The following is a 19,528-nucleotide window of genomic DNA, read 5'->3' on the forward strand; positions in this document are numbered from 1 at the left end:
TTTATACTCCAATAATACGTTACTAGATAAAAGGAGATCCTTACATACAAACACAAAAACAAAATATGTATCTGTCTGAGGCACAACCATGATCATGCAACACTAAATGAGAGTGCTTAACATGATGCATAAGACAGGTAGAATAAATTGAGATTACATCACATTATATAGCCAGTTTACAACAGTACTAGCAAATATAGTAAATCATAAACACATACTGCTGCTGCCATCTCCTGAAAAAAGTACTATCAACTCATCTTTTGGCACAACTTTTATTAGTTATTTCCCAATCACATTTGGAAAAGAACATTAGCACATGACACTGCAACGTAGTACAAATAACACACGCTGATATACTGTAAATTTAGAAAGTAATTAATCAGCCTCTGTCACTATCATTCACCCTCCACACCAGCAATGAAAGAGGAGGAATGAGCAATAAGTCATAGAGAAAAGATTCAGCTTTCCTTCAATTTATCATAGCTGTGCTTCATTTTTGCCAGTGATTAGATTTGCTGGTAAATGAGAAAGCAACACTCATGCATGTAAAACAACCCAAGCACTTGTGAAATATACGTACTAATGTGTAATACAACAACAAACATTGCTGTACAAGCAGCATAAAGACAATAGATAAAATGATACTACCTGTAATAAGCAACTTATTATGACAGGCATGTCCTTTTAAGAGTACAAAAAATATATTTTTGGGAATATTTAAATATAATTACTGGTAGTGATCATTTTTAACACTTTTGTTTTTAGGCACCGGCAAGACTATCTTTTCCCCCCAGCTTTATTTTCACAGACTTAGCAACAACCTCATAAAAAAGTACTACTTATACCTCATAAGAGGAGTTTTGGGTTTTATCCAAATTAACCACTAAGTTACTGAGCTCTCGCACACACACACTTTGACCACATAACTCCTATACCTGGATACCTTTCAGTGGCTGCAGAGTTATTTGCTGCTCGCAGATATTTGTGTGTATGATCATTTATACACATAATATTGCTTTGTAAACAAAGTACAGTTTCAGTGCAAAGGTGGGTACTAATATTATATACAAATAAACCAGCTTTACTTAGATTTAGGCCAATTCAGCAGAGCTGGAATTGCTTGCTCCTCTAAATGAGTCAGTAAATTCTAGAAATATGACATCAACATCTGAAATAAAAATCTATATCTATTTATTCTAAATTATATAATTTCCAAATACTAAGTACAGAAATATTGCATTCGAGGAAACTGGTGACACTGATGGGGGTTTACTAATTTTGTGAGACTTCCAACACAAATGTTGAAAGACATAAAAATGGAGCTACATTAGGTCTAACACTTCAGAGGTTTGAACCAATTTAAAGGGAAAAAATTGGAATTATTTAATTAAAAAAAATGTTGTTTCTAAATATAACACAATTAAATGTTGGAAGTCCCTCTAGATGCCTCTTTAAAGTACCAAACCAAGTGTAATAACTAGACATATTGTGTGTAAAGTGTACAAAAGGACAAAAATACGTTAAAACCATTCGAATTTAAATTAGTGTGCTGTCAAACTTCATAAAGTGCTTTTCCCAAACTACAATCTAATCTAAACTGATAAAAATAGGTAGTGTCATTTTTGCAAAAGTACACTGAGATCAGATGTACTTGCATTTAATATTACAGCTCCTCAAAACTGCAACTTTAGTAAATGTCTGTGCCGCCTACAGTAGATGAACATTTCTGATTGGGAACCCTGCAGTGTTTCTATTAGGCTGTGCTTCATGTACTGTAGGTACCTTTTGCTGTGCTTTCTCTAGGAACAACTATCAGCTGACCAGTGTAAACAAGTCTTCTTTAATCAAAGTCTGTCATAATGAAAATCACTGCAGAAAGTTCTGTGACCTACTTTTGATTTTGATCTATTGTTTTGGACACAATTTGGTGACATTCACTTTGACAGGGAGTATGAATGAGAAAATTCTATGGCAGAGTCCCAACAGAGCCAAACGCATACAAAGAGGCAACTACACACACACACACACACACACACACACACACACACACACAAACATGCACACACAATATAGAGACACAATGCATTTCCTTGTTCTTTAAACTAACAATAATCTTCACATCTAAGCCTAACACCAATCTATTACCTACTTCTAACCTTCATCTTGAAGCCAAGTTGTAACCCTAAAAAACACTCTTTCAATTTTTATTTGAAGGTGAAACTCTCCACAACATCTTTCAGAAGTTTTAATCTGAAATTGGTCCTCATTTATGACCCCTTCCTTTAAACTAAATCCCTACCCAGACACACTCTTCTCAGTCTATGGAAATATTTGGCACATTTACATACATTCTGAAATGATCCTTTGTATTGCTTTTTATTCATCAAATAAAACTATTCCGAACAATGTAAACAAATTATTTGGAAATATTTAGACTGTCCATTAAAAACAAACACCAGCAAGAAACTTAAGAGGTGTTATGGCATCAAATCTCCAGCCACAGCCTCAAATAAAGATCCAAGCAGTCATATTAGTCTGGCTATTGACCCACACTGAGGTAAGTGTAGGCATAATAATAAGGCATCCCTAACATACACACACTGACAGTGCATTAGCACATGACACACCCACATTTCTTTTTCTTTTTCACACTGCTGTCGCAGTTTTTTATCTCAGGTTTGAACCTTTCTTCACTGCAGTGGCTTGGCAGTGTCATGTTGGCTGCTGTGGGTGACTCAGGGGAAATACCTGGCTCCCGGGTTCCCTTACTCCCCATTTCCCATTTATCTCCAGACCCTGAGCCCATTTTCAGCTGACCTTCCTCATTTTTCTCCTGTGCAACAACTTTGTCACCATTAGGCAAATTTAAATGTTTTCCCTTTTCAACCCTGCCTGTTTTAGTTTTACCACTCATGGCTCTGACCCCAGCCCCAGCACCTGATATGAAGTCGGTAGCAGCAGCTCTCTGCTGGGCTTCCATTTCTGACAGGCTGCATGCCAAAGCCATTTGAAGCTCTTCATCTTCCTCATCATTCTCACTTCCTCCTGCAACACCATAGTGGTAGAAGGGGGCGGAGCTAAACGAGCGCTGTGTTGCAGAGTAAGGGCTGGAGCGGTATCTGTCAGACTCGCCGGGTGATCTGTTCTGGATTTGTGGCTTTTGAGGGGATGGATGGGGCTGTCCCTCTCTTCGGCTCAACTCCAGAGCGAGGGCCATTTCATCTTCCACACCTGGAAAAAAAACACACACCACAACACTTGGTTGAACACAATCATTTGGTAATATATGCATATACATGCAGAATTATTTATCTTTGACAAATATCAGTTATATACTGTGGAGTTCTCAACATTGCTACTTTTAACTGCAATGACAATGCCTATAACATCCCCTGTTTGAGAGCTGTTAAAAACAGTCCATGCTTAATCTCAAATCTTTTTGAGCTGCCTCTCTGCTTTTTGCTAAATTGATTACTTTTTTCATGTTGCAATTATTAAAGGCAAGGCAAGTTTATTTGTATAGCACATTTTATACATTAACACAACACAATGTGCTGTACATAATAGAAAGAACATATAAAAAGACACAATACAGAAACTATTAAAATTATGTTGACATAACAAAAAGAGTGGTAAAAAAAATTGTGATAAAACATTTAAAACCATATAAAATAACTCAATTAAAATTATTAAAAGCAAGCAGAAATCTAGATCAGTTCGAAGATATTTTCAAGATTTTACACATAGGTTCATAAGAACAGAAGTACTTTTATCCTGGACTTAAAAGTGTCTACATTTGTTAAAGGTTTAATCTTCACTGGCAGTTTGTTCCAATTAAATTCAGAATAACAGCTAAATGTTTTCTCCATGTTAAGTCTGGACTCTGGACTGGACTAGCTGACCTGAATCCTTGGATCCAAGAGCCCCTGCTAGGTTTATATTCTTTTAAAATTCTGCCCCTAAACCGTTCTGGGCTTTGTAGACTATCAGACTAGACTAAAATCTATTCTGTGACCGACTAGTAGCCAGGATAATGATTTTAAAACTGGTGTGATGTGTACTGATCTCCTAATACTGGTTTGGGAAGTCCTGTTAAAAGACCATTATAGTAGTCCAGTCTACTGGAGATTAATGAAATTTCCAGTCATCAAACAATCTAATTCAGAGTTTTTATTCAATATGTATTGAGCTATATATTACCCCAACCCCAACATCTGGCCCAACAACGACAAAGAAGTTATTGTTTGATTGTTCAAGTTCAGGAATCTGTGTTTTCCCATTGGGGCAAATAGTTTTGCAGCCAGTAACAACATATTTAATAAAAACACCAGACACATCATATCACAATAAATCATTTAAAAACCTAATTGCTGCAGGAATAAATGAATCTTTTAGTCTGTTAGTCCTACACCTCGGTGGCAGGTACTACATCCGGAAGGAAGAAATCTGAACTGGTCATGTAGTGGGTGGTCAGGATCTGACAGGATCAGTCTGGCTTTCCTCACTGTCCTCCCTTTGTGCAGATCAGTGAGGTTATTCAAGGCTGTGCCAGCTATTTTGCTGCACACCCTGACAATCCCCAACAGTTTATTTCTATTTTTACATGTTAAACGACCAAACCAGCAAAAGTAAAGTTTTGCTGGTTAAAATTTAAAATTTAATAAGGACTCTATAAAACAAGAATAAAACATTCTCACCAAAGTAAAATCCACATGAAAAACAAAAAGCTTCCAATAAAAATGTGTTTGCTGATGAGCTTTCTTACATAGTGAATCCACATGGGCTTCAAAAGTCTGCCTGCCATCAAGTACAGGTCCCAGGTACTTGTTCTGGTTCACCACTTCAATAGTTTTACCTGAAATGATGATTGGTGAGGTGACTGGACTTTCTTTCCTAAAATTAATAATCATCTCCTTTGTTTTAGAAACATTTATCTGTAAGAAGGAAAACTCCCACCAGTCAGTAAAATTCCTGACCACTGACCTGTGATCAGAGTCACTACTGAGGAGACAAGATGACCGAGTCATCAGCAAACTTTAAAATATGACGCTGTGGATACTGACTGCAACAATCATTATTATATAATGAATGAAGAACACATCCCTGGGGAGAACCGACAGAGGAGGACATAAAAAAAAAAACCACTGACTCTCACTCCCTGAGACCTCTCAGTTAAAAAGTCCATCAGCCAACCTATGAGGCCAGAGTTAATACCATAAAAACTGTTTAATTTCTCTGCTAAAACGTGGGCTTGAATACAGTTAAATGCAGGTGAGAAATCAATAAAAAAAAATAAATAAATAAATAAAAAAAAAAAAAAAAAAAAAAAGAGAAATCAATAAAAAGCAATTTTGCAAAAGTTTTGGTACAGTCTAGATGCTTCAAAAGCATATTTAAAAGAGTTCCTGTTGCATCTTCCACCCCCTGCCTGACCTATAGGCAAACTGAAGTGGATCCAAATAATCTTTAACTTTACACAAAATCTTTAACAATCGTTTAAATGACTTCATGGCTAATGAAGAAAGGGCAACTGGCCTGAAGTCATTCAAGAACTGAGCAGCCATTTTTTGGGAGACAGGAACGATAATAGCTGAAGAACCAGCTAGTTTGTTATTAAATGAAAAACAACCAAAAATTTTGATGACAACCTTCACATCGAGGTCTGTATTATTTTGCATCAAATAAAACTTTGACCCTCCTTTTGGACCCGTTTCTTATGACTAGAAATAGCAGGGAAAATAACGAAGGTATCTTCTAGAAAATGTTTCTGTAGCAAATCTTTTGGAAGTTGGAAGTAAACCGTAAACTGAATGCACTAAGCTGTGTACTGGCTTGGAATCCATTCCTGCTTGTCATCACTTTCTGATGGTTTAGACAAATTGCACTTAATTTTTTTTTTTTTTTATCATTTCCAGTTTTCTGCTAATATACTTTCAGATTTAAGAATTAAAACATTGTAGTTTGGTTGAGATGACAGATCTACTTGGTATTTGAATACAAAAGGGATATTGCCTGACTTAAAATCCACACTATAATAGTGTTAACTTCACATCAGAATGCTTTCTATAGCAAAAAATGTTAAGGTCAAATTTCTGCCACGCACATAAAAACCAAATCAGCTCTGATGAAGCATGAGAAAAAACCTGGTCAGGGCTGAGGACCTGACCCATGAGAGTAGACTGTGCGTTCTAAAGCCGCTTCTGTTAAAAGGGAATGTAAATATGTTTATCTATTCTTTTGTGGAGGCAGTTAAACTGTGAAAATGGAAAGGTGGAGCTGATAACACAAGGCTGTTTAATGTGAAATTGTTCACCAACATTTAGTGTGTGTGATCTTACCATTAATTAGGACACTCTTTAACACCCCATCCTCCTCAATTTCTATCCTTTCCTGTCCATTCTCTTTAATCCTGTAGAAAAACAGAGACGATATATGTGTGGCAACATTAAAAAAAAATTAATCTTTTATAACTCAAGAAGACTTTGTGAAAAAAACACAATATGAAGCCCTGACTCTTAAATATTTCTTTGTTTGTGAAGATGCCACATACTTCTTGGTGGTGGTGCGTTTGCCATTTACGATACGAGTGGAAGTAGAAACTGATTTGAAGTTACCCATCCCTCCACTCATGCTGTCCATCCCATCCAGACCACCGAAGGAAGAAGAGAAAGACGTAAATTCAACTGCAGAACAGCAGATAACCAGAAGGCAGAGGAGAAGAGAAGTTAGTGTGACATATCTCTGTAGACGCTCAGTATGCATAAACAGATTTAGATGAATAAACTGCACTAATATTCAAGTATGAGAAATATAGGTTCAGGTTTTATCTCCCTTTGCATTTACCTACTATTGTGTAAATACGGCATCATTTACCAAAAGTAGAACTGGCTGAAGGATTATGGAGATACTCAGTGTTAATGCTTTAACTTTGCCTACAGTCTGCCTCTGACAGAATCCCTGTATATGAGATTTTCTTTTTCCAGTACTTAAGAGTTTACCTCCGGCTGAAGGAAAAGAGAAGAATCGACTAGGGCCAAGGCGAGAAGATGAACCTCCGAACGATGAAAAGTCATCTGAACAGAAGAATGTAAGGATATGCAAGTGGGTAAATGGAGCAAAGAGTTACAACATGCTACAGAATTGTTTCTAATCTTATAAGACATTTACAGTATAAAGGAGATCAATTCCTTGAGGATATGTTTTAATACAAAATTAATGATCTAGTTTAATATACAGAAAATCTTACGGTCAAATTTGCCATGTTCAAAACGTTGGTTACAATCAGTGTTCGATGATCGAGATTAGATGAACCACATACGTATTGTAGCTTCAGCAAAACTTACCAAAAAAATTTGCAAAGGGATCTTGTCCATCAAAAAACTCTCTGAACACCTCATCTGGGTTGCGGAATGTGAAGGTAAATCCTGGGAAATCTGATGAGAAGTCTGAGCTGGAGGAACCTGGAAAATTAAGATATAAGGGTCAAAGTAGTAAAAAGGATGAGAGAACAAGGAAAATAGAAAATAACGGAAACAGAAAATAAAAAAACCAAATCTTAACATAAAATCAACTGCAAATTCTAGCTACTAGAATAAACTACTTTCTATCTGTTCCTTCACATGAGTATAAGTTTGTTTTAGTTACCTGTGTGTCGCATTCTGTCGCTGCCATATCTGTCATACTCATCACGTTTGCTCCCTGGTAAAAAAAACAAAAAAAAAATCACAGGCATCAGAACAAGTCTTCCTTTCACACAACAACCACAGTAATGTGGTGCAGCAATTGTGAAACTAAATCCTTTATTCTAGTATTGGGTTTTAAATATCAAATGAAACACAGTCATGTATTACATTCTAGGTGAAGTAGACTGGTTAAAGATACTGTATGTAGGTAATAGCTCTTATTTATATTTCCAAAAAATAATAATGATTTGAAACCTTATCTCACACACAAACACACACACACACACACACACACATATATATATATATATAGAGAGAGAGAGAGAGAGAGAGAGAGAGAGAGAGAGAGAGAGAGAGAGAGATTTACAGCATATTAAACTAACTGTAATCTACTTTGACATACTGTCAGACAGGACTTCATAGGCCTCAGCGAGTTCCTTGAACTTTCTTTCTGCTTCCTCCTTGTTGTCTGGATTTTTGTCTGGATGCCATTTTAAGGCGAGTTTCCGGTACCTGCATTACCACAAACACCAACAAGTGTTTACACCAGACATATTCAAGATGCAAGTAAAGTAGACATTAACACTTTACTGCAGGGGTGCCCAAGTCCGGTCCTCGAGATCTACTATCCTGCAACTTTTAGATGCATCCCTTCTCCAACACACCTGAATCAAAATAATGGCTCATTACCAGGCCTCTGCAGAACTGAATGACATGTGAATGAGGGAATTCAGCTATTTGATTCAGGTGTATTTGAGAAGGGTTGCATCTAAAAGTTGCAGGATAGTAGATCTCGAGGACCAGACTAGGGCACGCTTACTTTACTGCATAGAGGAAAACATGGCAAAAAGAATAGATCATTTTCTATATGTTGTACTTTCATACAAGTGGTCCTCAAATCACATTTTTAATGGTATAAGTTTAATTCCTCATAACATATGGAAGGACACTGTGTTTTCTGATATTTCTACTTTTTTTTTTGCGAATATTTGCATGACTTGGCATTAAAATGTTCCTGACTCAAGTTTTCTAAGACTTCTAAGCTATGTTTTATTAATTATATAATTATAGTATTGTTATTTTTGTACTATTATTACTATAACTCACAGTTAAAAAGGCAATCACAATATTTAGTGCTGACATAACCTTGCAAGTGAATTACTATAATAAAAATAAAAATGACAAATAATCTCAGTATACTCACGCCTTCTTGATGTCATCTTGTGATGCTGTTCTGGACACTCCCAGGACACTGTAGTAGTCCACCATGTCTCCTGTAATGCCTCAAACTCCACCCTGAGATACAACAAAATACTTGCTTAAGCAGTTGCATACATTACTGCTTGTTTTAAAAAGGTCTAGTGGACAAAAAACATGTTGAAATCCAAAAGCCACAAAATAATTAAATAAGAGTTAAGTCACATAAAATAAAAAGTGATAAAGTAGGCAATGTGTAACAGAAATGTGACTGTTTAATTTTATAAACTGGGAAATTGTAACTAATTCATAGTTTAACTAACATAACTGAAAGCATCAGTGTGAAGGCTGTTACTGTGTGTCTATAAGACAATGTCTGATTACTTTTACATCAACTGGTCATTTAAGCTTAACATCAACCTGAGCTATTCATTTTTTATTTCTTTTTGCTGTTACAAGTCAAATCCACTAAATAAATGCACATTATACGAGAAGGGTTGGCAGGGTAAAGAAAAAAATCTGTAAATAAAAATAATTCTGTTGTATCTCAATAAGCTTATAAGTATATTTTAAATAATAATAAATAAAACTATTTTAAAAAAAGAAATTTGTTTCGGCATAAATAACCCAAAGAGTAAAGCCTTGTGCCCTTCAAGTAAAGACCTCAGTACAGTCAGCAGTTCTATAATAGCCAACTGACACATTAACCATCATACCAATCTCGTTAGTGGCCTGCAACAGTTGAAGGGGGCTTCCAAACTTATGTAAAACGGCTAAACTTAACTTTCTATGTTCCCTCGGGAACAGCCATGCGCTCACACATTATTACTGTGTTATTTCTAGTGCTAAGGCATCTGACAACTGCTGTTTACATGACAGCAGGCCTATACATGCTTAAACGCGGCAGATGTACTTGGAGGCACAGGTGCTGCGCTATTCACGCGCAACGCCCGTTAGCCAGTACCGTTAGCGTTATTTGGAATTTGGAAAGCACATTTCCTATTATGGGAAAAGTTGAACATCAATAAATTGGAGTGGTACTCTGTTAGCAGTAGGTAACCATGACTTGCTAGTAATAAAGCTAAGTACCTACCGTCCGAGTGTTTCGTCCCAATTAGTAAACAGTTTAGCCGTCTGTCGACCGGTTTGAGATGAGTGGATTTGTTGTGATAGCCTCAGGAGTATACGCTCTCTCCGTGACAACCGCACAGCACAGCCACCTCCCACTTCAGTCTGACGCCCCGACACTAGCGTAGTCTCTCGCGGCACACTGAGTCCAGCACTCCCTCAACTATGTACACCAATATTAGATGGAAAACATGCACTGTTCGCCCTGAGCGCTGGACTCTAAGCTGCACGCGCTACGTCAGTATGAGTGGAGAGAAAGAAGAAAAAAAAAAAAAAAAACGTCTAGAATTTGCTAGTGTTCGGAGACGTCATCAGACCCGCCCTGTCTCGCGGTCTGCCTGTTGCTTCGTGATAATTTTCTCAAATTTCTGAGTTTAGGGCTGTCACATTACCAAATATTGTCAAATTATCATAGACAGTATACAAACAGTAAGTATGGCTAACTATGACTGATTAAATGACTTATTTTTGGATTTCATTTTAATGAAAATGCATTTAATTGTATTGCATGGATGTAACGAGTGGTGCCTAATCTTTGGTCCGATTTTAAAAATTACGTGACAGCATCTGCCTCCATGGCTATATTCTCCTTAACCAGTTCATGGATAATTTATCTTCCGTTTCATTTTTCGTGATACCAGTCATAGTTTGGTTTTGGACATTAATTTTTTTTTTCTTGCTGTCTGGATTTTTCCTGTCTGAAAGGGGTCATTTTATTGCATACAATGAAATATTTGAATCACTTGAGTGACTGAATATGAATGCATGGAGAATTCACTAAACCTCTACAGTTTATTGAATAACCTAAGAAATTGAGGTAATTTAACTTTGCTGTTTACTATACTTCCATCTGCTGGGTAGGAGAAGCAACAGCAAGAAACTGAGTGCTCTCAGGATTTTGAGTATACTCTATATACAATTTAATCCCCAAAAAAAAAAAAAAAAAAAAACACTACACACCACACACAACTTAAGTGTATTAGAACTTTTATTAAACACTGAGACCAGATTGCAAGAATGTGGCTAGGAATGTTGTAAAATTAACACATTGGGAATGCAGGATGATGTTGGACCCTTCAATATTCTTCTCCCTCTTCATCCTCCTCACCTACGCTGTCAGTGCCCACCTCTTCATAATCCTTCTCCAGAGCAGCCATATCCTCCCTGGCCTCTGAGAACTCTCCTTCCTCCATGCCCTCCCCAACATACCAGTGCACAAAGGCCCTCTTGGCATACATCAGGTCAAACTTGTGGTCCAGTCGGGCCCAGGCTTCAGCGATGGCTGTGGTGTTGCTCAGCATGCACACAGCTCTCTGCACCTTCGCCAGGTCTCCACCAGGAACCACAGTTGGAGGCTGGTAGTTGATGCCCACCTTAAAGCCTGTGGGACACCAGTCCACAAACTGGATGGTGCGTTTGGTTTTGATGGCAGCAATAGCAGAGTTGACATCTTTGGGAACCACATCACCACGATACAGCAGACAGCAGGCCATGTATTTACCATGACGTGGGTCACATTTCACCATCTGATTGGCTGGCTCAAAGCAGGCATTGGTGATGTCAGCTACAGACAGCTGCTCATGGTAGGCTTTCTCAGCAGAGATGACCGGGGCATAGGTGGCCAGAGGGAAGTGGATACGAGGGTAGGGCACCAAGTTGGTCTGGAACTCTGTCAGGTCAACATTCAGGGCTCCATCGAAGCGAAGGGAAGCTGTGATGGAAGACACAATCTGGCCAATGAGCCTGTTCAAGTTGGTGTAAGTTGGTCTCTCGATGTCAAGGTTTCTGCGGCAGATGTCATAGATGGCCTCATTGTCCACCATGAAGGCACAGTCAGAGTGCTCCAAGGTGGTGTGGGTGGTCAGGATGGAGTTGTAAGGCTCCACTACTGCTGTGGAAACCTGAGGTGCTGGGTAGACGGCAAACTCCAGCTTAGACTTTTTCCCATAATCGACAGAGAGTCTCTCCATCAGCAGGGAGGTGAAACCAGAGCCGGTGCCTCCACCAAAAGAGTGGAAGATGAGAAAACCCTGTAGGCCAGTGCACTGATCAGCCTGGGAAAGAAAAAAGAAAGTTATACAACTCTAGCCACAAATGCCTTTTGATATCTGTTAATACATTTACAGCTTGGACAATTTATTTATTTATTTTTTTATAAATAGAAGAGTTGACGTTAAACCTGCCCAACATATTTAAACTCACCAGTTTCCGTGTCCTGTCTAGGACAAGATCTATGATCTCCTTGCCAATGGTGTAGTGTCCACGGGCATAGTTGTTGGCAGCATCTTCCTTCCCAGTGATCAACTGCTCCGGATGAAAAAGCTGACGGTAAGTTCCTGTACGTACCTCATCTGCAAGACAGTTAAAGTGAGTAGGACTAGTCCACAATATTCAAGATAAATGGTTAAATTTGTATTTACAGAATACTAACCAATAACAGTAGGTTCTAGGTCAACGAAGATGGCTCTTGGAACATGCTTTCCTGCCCCTGTCTCACTGAAGAAGGTGTTGAATGAGTCATCTCCTCCTCCAATTGTCTTGTCAGAGGGCATCTGTCCATCTGGCTGGATCCCATGTTCCAGGCAGTACAGCTCCCAGCAGGCATTGCCCATTTGGGCTCCAGCTTGGCCAACATGCATAGAAATACACTCACGCTGAAAAGAGAAAAAAAAAGGAATTAAAATTGAATGAGAAGGCTGACAGCTATTGCTCTGTAAAACAGTTAATTATCCAATACAAGTCTGTCTGTACTCTATAGAAGTATTGCTTGTATAGTAGCCAATGAATAGCAGGCAAAGAAACAGATGATTTATTGTATATCACAGACAGCCATGCTCTGTCTTTGAAGCTTATAAACCATGTGATTCTTTGATATAAAGTCTACACAGCTAATCTGTTCTGAAAATTATTGCAGAAAAAGATGTACAGGATGTTTATAGGTCCACAGTACATAAAGTATTCAAATGAAAGAATGTACACTGAATATAATTGAGACCCAGCCTTTGTTCTTGTAGAAGCCTTGGTTTAAAAAAAAAAATAAAAAAAATAAAAAAAAATGTTTGTGGCAGACAGGAAGGCCATTCCTCAAGATGTGAAATTCTTCCCCCACCTCTTCATCCTGTCTCCTCCTTTCCTCTTCCCCTCCCACTTTCAGCCTCACTCCTCCCCACCCTGTCCAGCTGTATACTGTAGTGCTGTCTCACTCGCCACATCTCTCAAACAAAAAAACTCTTAACAAAATGGCTGACATCTAACTCATACTGCAGAGCAGACCACTCCTCTTTTCTCCCATTATGCCATCCCCCCACTGCCACGATAGCATGCTCAGTTTCTCTCAGTAAGGAAAACTAATTCCTAAAACTACAGTATGTTTTCTCTCAATGTTGAGTTTTACAACTCCATGTACATCAAGTCTGAAAATAACTAGCTTAACTTTTAGCATTTGCCATCAAACTTAAATCGTTCAAAGCTACACGTGACTTACATTTTGCTAATGTGTAATTCTTTACACACGTGCCTCCTAAAAGTTTCATTACATACACTCAGATTAAAATGTCTATTGCTTAGCAGGATAAAGCTGCTTTTGTGTTTGTAATCTTTACTGTAGTAGAGGCCTACTGGGCACAAAAGGCCCCAGGTGTTTAAGCGTGTAATGAACAAAAACAAAAGAAGAAGAATGAGAAAGAGAAGGGAAATTTCAAGCCGACGTCATCAGTCAAGCAGTTACTCACCATTTTGTTTGCTTGTCCTTCGACTGACGTTGAGGATTCAGACACAAGGCAGAAGTGCAGGGGAAAGGGTGAGTCTGGGCTTATATAGACAAGGATGTGAAGGGGGCCGGCAGAAAACCCACAGAAAGCAGCTGCATAGTTAATTGGCGGGAGGGAACAGCAGTTTAGAAAAAAAATGAGGGAAGTCCCTATACTTCCTGCAGGGTTGCCAACTTAGCGACTTCGTCGCTAGTTTTCAGACCTCTACAGCGACTTTTTTTCACAAAAGCGACTAGACACAAATCTGGCGACTTTTTCTGGTGTTATTGGAGACTTTTGGAGACTGATGTGAAATATCGTAGTTTATTTTTCAATGAGGAGTGGGTGCTAAGAGGCCCCTCCCCCGTCCAAAGCACTCAGAAGAGGCTTGGTCCTCACGCGGCAGCAGCTCCCAGCTGCGTCCAGAGCAGAAGACGTTCACTTCCGCTCCACGACCAGGCTGAAAAGGCGATGCTTGCTAATCCCACGCTGGTTTACCGTCAGATATTAATATTTATTTATAAAGAGTGTGCAAGAAAACATTGAAAAAGTGTTTAAAAAATGCTGTGACATGTTGCGGACTCATTAAAAAACAAACTATAGTAAATAAAATGAAATTAAAAGTCAAATAAAATATTGACGGAAGAATTCATTTTCATTTTTTATTATTTTATTTATTTATTTATTGCTGTTGTAAACATTTTTAAGTTGTCTTTGTAAATTTTTTGCCTTTCCCACGACATTCTGCTTCACGGCAGCATCCATTTCAACTATATTTACTGGGTTGGTTATGCAAATTAGACGATGACCTCATTTAACAACTTCTAGCGACTTTTAGGACAGCCAATAGCTACTTTTTTTTACTGAGAAGTTGGCAAGAGTGACTGCCTGTCATTGTTTTCACCCTTACACTTATCTATACTGTCTTATGAATACAAAGGTAACAATATTTCATGCTCTTTATAACCATTTCTCCCATTTACCAGTGCCTTTATGTTTCTGACAGTTGGCAATGAAACTCTACTCAGAGTTTCAGTTAGTTTGATCATACACATACTATAAAAGAAATATGTATTACTTGACTAATCCGTGAGCATGCAATTCATCAACGCACACACATTTTTCATTGTTCACATGCTGTAAGAATGTGAGCAGGGAGAGTAGTATTTTGGTTGCTTCTGCACCCCACATACCTGCCAACTCATCCAGCTCATTTCATGTCTGCATCTAATCATTAAATGAATGATTACACACAATAGATCTGGACTAGAAGAAAGGCTTTATTCTGATCATCAAATTTAAAAGGCAGGTACTTTATTAAAAGAAAAGCATTGGGAAAGTCCTTACAAATAATGCAATAAGATGACACAAATTGTATGAAATCATATGGCACGTTTTAGTATAGCTGTGTAATTCAGAACATGCAAACAGTATTAGAGTACACATTTAACAAATAAAAAAAGGGGAAGTTTTTTTCAACAAATGTCTGAGCCAGTTTTCTGAATTTGTTCTCCTTTTGGAGAGGCTTTCAAGCTGCCCTGTTCGGATGACAGAGCCGTGATTCATGCATAAGTGAACTGGGATCCTATTGTTTCGGCTGGCTGCTGTTTTAATATGAGCTACACAAACAACACAAGCCAGCCAGTATGTCAGTTTTTTTCTAGTTCTCACAGAGTCACAGCTGAATGGTATGTTAGAAACTGACATAGGAGCTCTTTCATAACTTAAATTCCTCATGGAAGAGTATACTGCAGAGGGGGAGGTGTACAGAGGAGAGGGTGTGGTTTAAGTTCCTCAGCCCAACAGAAAAGCAAAGAGAATTTTGTTGTATTTCATTTTTTTTTAGATTCACTATAGTTTTTGGTGGTATGTTAATACATTTGTTGCATTTTCACTCACTAAAACAGCCTGAAAACCCCCACTGTTAAAGAAGAAATCTATTAATCTATTAATTTTGCCTTTAGTAAAAACTTTACCAACTCAGTATTCCTCTCCATCATTCTCATCTTCCACATTGTCAGTGCCCACCTCTTCATAATCCTTCTCCAGAGCAGCCATATCTTCCCTGGCCTCTGAGAACTCTCCTTCCTCCATGCCCTCCCCAACATACCAGTGCACAAAGGCCCTCTTGGCATACATCAGGTCAAACTTGTGGTCCAGTCGGGCCCAGGCTTCAGCGATGGCTGTGGTGTTGCTCAGCATGCACACAGCTCTCTGCACCTTCGCCAGGTCTCCACCAGGAACCACAGTTGGAGGCTGGTAGTTGATGCCCACCTTAAAGCCTGTGGGACACCAGTCCACAAACTGGATGGTGCGTTTGGTTTTGATGGCAGCAATAGCAGAGTTGACATCTTTGGGAACCACATCACCACGATACAGCAGACAGCAGGCCATGTATTTACCACGACGTGGGTCGCATTTCACCATCTGACTGGCTGGCTCAAAGCAAGTATTGGTGATGTCAGCTACAGACAGCTGCTCATGGTAGGCTTTCTCAGCAGAGATGACCGGGGCATAGGTGGCCAGAGGGAAGTGGATACGAGGGTAGGGCACCAAGTTGGTCTGGAACTCTGTCAGGTCAACATTCAGGGCTCCATCGAAGCGAAGGGAAGCTGTGATGGAAGACACAATCTGACTGATGAGGCGGTTGAGATTGGTATAGGAGGGGCGCTCAATATCAAGGTTTCTGCGGCAGATGTCATAGATGGCCTCATTGTCCACCATGAAGGCACAGTCAGAGTGCTCCAAGGTGGTGTGGGTGGTCAGGATGGAGTTGTAAGGCTCCACTACTGCTGTGGAAACCTGAGGTGCTGGGTAGATGGCAAACTCCAGCTTAGACTTTTTCCCATAATCGACAGAGAGTCTCTCCATCAGCAGTGAGGTGAAACCAGAGCCGGTGCCTCCACCAAAAGAGTGGAAGATGAGAAAACCTTGCAGACCAGTGCACTGATCAGCCTGAAAAGCCAAATGTTTACAAAAGTAAAAGATGAGAAATAATTTACTCAAACCAAAGCAAGTTTGACATACTAACGAACATGTACCCTCAGCTCTTTCATTCTCACCAGTTTCCGTGTCCTGTCTAGGACAAGATCTATGATCTCCTTGCCGATGGTGTAGTGTCCACGGGCATAGTTGTTGGCAGCATCTTCCTTCCCTGTGATCAATTGCTCAGGATGGAAGAGCTGACGGTAAGTTCCTGTACGTACCTCATCTGGATGACAAAACGATAAATATTTACTGGGTGAGTAATCCTAATGTCAAACTACTCTTTGTATTAAAGTCTTTCCAGAATGAAACACATATTCTTCTAACAATTAAAGGAGTTAATTGTGTGAGATCTGTGTTTGTAACTTTAAAAGTGTTATACCTCTATATAGATTAAATTGCAGTTATAAAAAATAAAATAAAAAAAGTCAATAACTAATGTCAAATACATAAATACCAGTAAAAACTTGTCAAGCATAAACCTGGCACTAACCTATGACAGTAGGTTCCAGGTCAACGAAAATGGCTCTTGGAACATGCTTTCCTGCCCCTGTCTCACTGAAGAAGGTGTTGAATGAGTCATCTCCTCCTCCAATTGTCTTGTCAGAGGGCATCTGTCCATCTGGCTGGATCCCATGTTCCAGGCAGTACAGCTCCCAACATGCATTACCAATCTGAGCCCCAGCTTGGCCCACATGAATAGAGATACATTCACGCTGCAGAGATTGAACAGTGCTGTTATCTTTCCACATTCCTTCCACTTATATTTTCCTTTAACTCCTGTAGCTCTGATGCAAAAATTTCTTAATTTCCCTAATTTCTTTGACCTGATGTTCTATATCATGCAGTGTAATTAAATTTCTACTCATATATGAGCAAATATTGCATATCTCAGAATTTCTGATGAATACAGCAACAAACACTTCCAACAGTATAACACCAAAACCGTTTTTACCATTGTTTGTCTCTCTTCTCCGATGTCCAGGTATCAGAAAGAAGATGTAGTGGTAGAAACAGCTGTGCTACTCTGCGTTTATATACAGCACCTTCAGCTGATGATGTGCTGTGATTTAATCTGAGCTGTAATCGGAGAAGCTATTGATGAGACTGGGATAAGATCATCGCTTCACAAACATACACACAATGCAAAAGGAGGTCACCACCCTAGTCATTGTGTGCTGTGTTTGAGAGGGTTTTGCACAGGTGTGTTTGCACCTCATATTTCAGAGAGCAGAGGCCAAATTCTGGATGAGGGAAAGCAACCTAAAGATGTTAAACATTCCAGGTTTAGATTAATCAATTTAAGTTGCAGCTCATAATGAGATTGTAAGAGTCTCATTGCTGATTCTTCTTTCCTTGCAATATGATCCACTAATTTTAACAAATGGGAAAAGAAGTGTTCAGTTCCATTATGCAATCTGGACAGAATTTAACAATTAAAATGGAGAAAATTTAATACATTTGCTGAACGATTTACTTATATTTTTGTAACAAGGCAAGAAACTGAAAATATAAGAAGGGGCTTCCTATTTTTGAAGCAATCAGTTTCTATCTGAAACTTGCTCCTTTTTCCTCATTTGTTCTTTAGTCCCTATTGAAAGAGAAATGTAATCCATGTGAATCTCCTCATGAGGTGTCAGCTGACTATGTGGTGAAAACAGTAAGCTGCCACTGTGGTTCCACTGTAAGTCAGGCACAGAACCTTGAATTACCACGGCCAGTTCAGGCTTTGAAGTCCAGAAATTTGTTTTAATGCCACATTTTGTGTATTTGACAAGTTCACAGTTATGTTTCACATCACTTTCAGCTGGGTAGCATTAAAGTCACTGTCTGTTTCAGCTGGCAGCCACAACCTAAACTGTTGATACAATGCCATGGCTCGAAGGCAGAGTTTACGGCTCTGTCATGATTAAAACCAGTCAAACAACTTTCAAGAGCCAGAGGCATACAACATAATACAGGGGTTCAAAATCATGTGGGAATGTTGACTCAGTAAAATCCTTTATGACAAAACACTGCAGTGGTCTGTGGCTGGTTTATTCACAAATGAAATGATAAATCTCTTCTTTGTTTCCACCATCTTTATTTCTATGACCATTAAGAATGATATTATACTGGAAAAAGTTTAGGATGTTTATAAAAAGTGGAACTCATTGTAAGTTAACGGTTAGCAAAATCTTGAATAAGTTCTGTCGGTCATGGATATGTGGTACCAGCCATAGGAGTGTACGTTTTTTCACAGTGGGGCCACTTTCTCCCAAAGCATTATATTGTAAACAGTATGCAAAGCTGCCTCATTTGTATAAAACACATGTATATAAAAGCTTTGCAGACATAATGGGGATGATTAATGAAAGCAGTATTGTGTCACTATTTTCAAAACAATACCTCATAAGGCAAAAGAATGTTAGCTCTTTTTTTTCCTAACTAATCTTTTGCTCAGTTTCATGTCTTATAAGTTGTAATAACTCTGGGAAAACTCACACTTAAATCTTTTTGCTTTTGTGTGTTACCCTCAGAGGTGTAGCCCAAGTCATAAAGCTGTGACCCACTTCCATTGTGTGAGAGCATGGTCCCTTTCCTTCTGCTGCACAATTCACTCTTTTCATTAATGACTCCCAATGCTCTTGCCTTACAAGAAAGAAATATGGAGACCTAGAACATGATAAAAACAAACTCAACCAATAAACAAAAATCTATAGATTAAGAGGTCAAATGAGATCTGGGATACATACAACTGCTCTGTATAAATCCAGCAATATATTTGCAAATTAAATAAACCACATG

General features: G+C 38.7%; 3 protein-coding genes across 7 annotated transcripts in view; all 3 read right to left on the reverse strand.

The window, feature by feature from the left end:
- dnajb2 (DnaJ heat shock protein family (Hsp40) member B2) overlaps window positions 1–10,328 on the reverse strand; it is a 16,260-nt gene extending 5,932 nt beyond the window's left edge. For 2 of the 5 annotated variants that reach the window (XM_042002123.1, XM_042002122.1), the window contains exons 1-9: window positions 9,973–10,293; window positions 8,887–8,978; window positions 8,086–8,195; window positions 7,645–7,698; window positions 7,344–7,460; window positions 6,999–7,073; window positions 6,551–6,683; window positions 6,339–6,409; window positions 2,938–3,231 (exon numbers count right to left, since the gene is read on the reverse strand). In XM_042002123.1, coding sequence (XP_041858057.1) covers window positions 2,938–3,231; window positions 6,339–6,409; window positions 6,551–6,683; window positions 6,999–7,073; window positions 7,344–7,460; window positions 7,645–7,698; window positions 8,086–8,195; window positions 8,887–8,951 — 919 coding nt within the window. In that variant the 5' untranslated portion in view covers window positions 8,952–8,978; window positions 9,973–10,293. Of the gene's footprint in view, window positions 1–253; window positions 3,232–6,338; window positions 6,410–6,550; window positions 6,684–6,998; window positions 7,074–7,343; window positions 7,461–7,644; window positions 7,699–8,075; window positions 8,196–8,886; window positions 8,979–9,968 lie in introns of those variants that run through there. The other 3 variants (XM_042002121.1, XM_042002120.1, XM_042002124.1) reach the window with 3 other exon arrangements.
- A 663-nt stretch (window positions 10,329–10,991) lies between these two features.
- LOC121650555 (tubulin alpha chain) lies at window positions 10,992–13,878 on the reverse strand. Its single transcript, XM_042002118.1, has 4 exons — window positions 13,739–13,878; window positions 12,439–12,661; window positions 12,210–12,358; window positions 10,992–12,061 (listed from the first exon to the last, which is right to left on the reverse strand). Exons 1-4 carry the CDS (start codon window positions 13,739–13,741, stop codon window positions 11,084–11,086), a joined length of 1,353 nt encoding a protein of 450 aa, XP_041858052.1. The 5' UTR covers window positions 13,742–13,878; the 3' UTR covers window positions 10,992–11,083.
- Window positions 13,879–15,016: 1,138 nt separating this feature from the next.
- On the reverse strand, window positions 15,017–17,714 carry LOC121650556 (tubulin alpha chain-like). The gene is made up of 4 exons (XM_042002119.1): window positions 17,697–17,714; window positions 17,235–17,457; window positions 16,819–16,967; window positions 15,017–16,711 (listed from the first exon to the last, which is right to left on the reverse strand). The coding sequence occupies exons 1-4, from the start codon at window positions 17,697–17,699 to the stop codon at window positions 15,737–15,739; spliced, it is 1,350 nt and encodes a 449-aa protein (XP_041858053.1). The 5' UTR covers window positions 17,700–17,714; the 3' UTR covers window positions 15,017–15,736.
- Window positions 17,715–19,528: the final 1,814 nt, after the last annotated feature.

This window comes from Melanotaenia boesemani, chromosome 12, assembly GCF_017639745.1.
Source record: "Melanotaenia boesemani isolate fMelBoe1 chromosome 12, fMelBoe1.pri, whole genome shotgun sequence".
Taxonomy (NCBI): Eukaryota; Metazoa; Chordata; class Actinopteri; order Atheriniformes; family Melanotaeniidae; genus Melanotaenia; species Melanotaenia boesemani.